General features: G+C 37.6%; 1 protein-coding gene across 1 annotated transcript; it reads left to right on the top strand.

Annotated features, from left to right (window-relative positions):
- Positions 1 to 203: 203 nt before the first annotated feature.
- On the top strand, positions 204 to 804 carry HELRODRAFT_173067 (hypothetical protein; the record flags this gene model as incomplete). The annotated part of the gene is made up of 2 exons (XM_009019699.1): positions 204 to 665; positions 730 to 804. The coding sequence occupies 2 exons, from the start codon at positions 204 to 206 to the stop codon at positions 802 to 804; spliced, it is 537 nt and encodes a 178-aa protein (XP_009017947.1).
- Between the last annotated feature and the right edge of the window lie 169 nt (positions 805 to 973).

Genomic DNA, 973 nt, shown 5'->3' on the forward strand with positions numbered 1-973 from the left:
TACAAACAACGGTTCCTTCATTAAACTTGTCAAATGTGCATTGGAACCGTGCGGTCATTAACACTTTACCAGAAAAATATACAGAGCTTCCGGTAACAGGCAATATATCTTCTGAACCACCTCTTACTACAATTAATGAAACATCAATAAGAACAGAAACGAATACTATTCAACAACTGACTCCGTGGTTGAATGCTGTTAAAATGGCGGTATCAAACAACTTCAAATCTGGCAATATTTCTTTTAGTGGGTATCATGCAGAAACCAATGGTCTGCCTTCTACAGCTGTGTGCAATAATACACTATTACCTCTGTTGCCGGATCACATTCAATCACCTGCCACTGTTCGACATTTAATCAATATTATATCATCTATTATTGATAATGTGAATTATGGTCAACCAGTTGTTATTACTGCAGATCAACCAGTATTTGCGATTGCTAAGCAACTTCAGTGGAAATACCCTGATCTTTATGGTGAGGATAAAATGATTATAATGATGGGGGGACTTCACATTGAGATGGCTATTGAAAATATGATTGGAAAGTGGTTATCTGGAAGCGGTTGGACCGAATTATTTTTCAAGACTGAAATCGCAAGTTCTGGACGTAGTGAAACGTTGCTTAAGTCTTCACATGTTAAAAGAACTAGATACGCTCATGAAGTTAGTATTGCAGCACTTTACATTCTAAGAAACAACGCATATAGAGATAACCAAAAAACGGCAGTGGAGTCTCTGGAAACATGGGTGGCTCGAAGATGCAAAGAATCTGCTCAGTTTTTATTTTGGCAGACAACCATAATTTTGGAGGGCATATTACTTAACTTTGTTCGTAGCATACGTACTTCTGATTTCTGTTTATTTGTCCAAATGCTCGAAGAGCTTTGTCCTTGGTTGTTTGCTTTAGATCTTATTCATTATTCACGATGGCTTCCTGTTTTCATAAAAGGGCTCAAAGAACTACCAGTGCG

Source organism: Helobdella robusta, assembly GCF_000326865.2.
Source record: "Helobdella robusta unplaced genomic scaffold HELROscaffold_25, whole genome shotgun sequence".
In the NCBI taxonomy this organism is placed as follows: Eukaryota; Metazoa; Annelida; class Clitellata; order Rhynchobdellida; family Glossiphoniidae; genus Helobdella; species Helobdella robusta.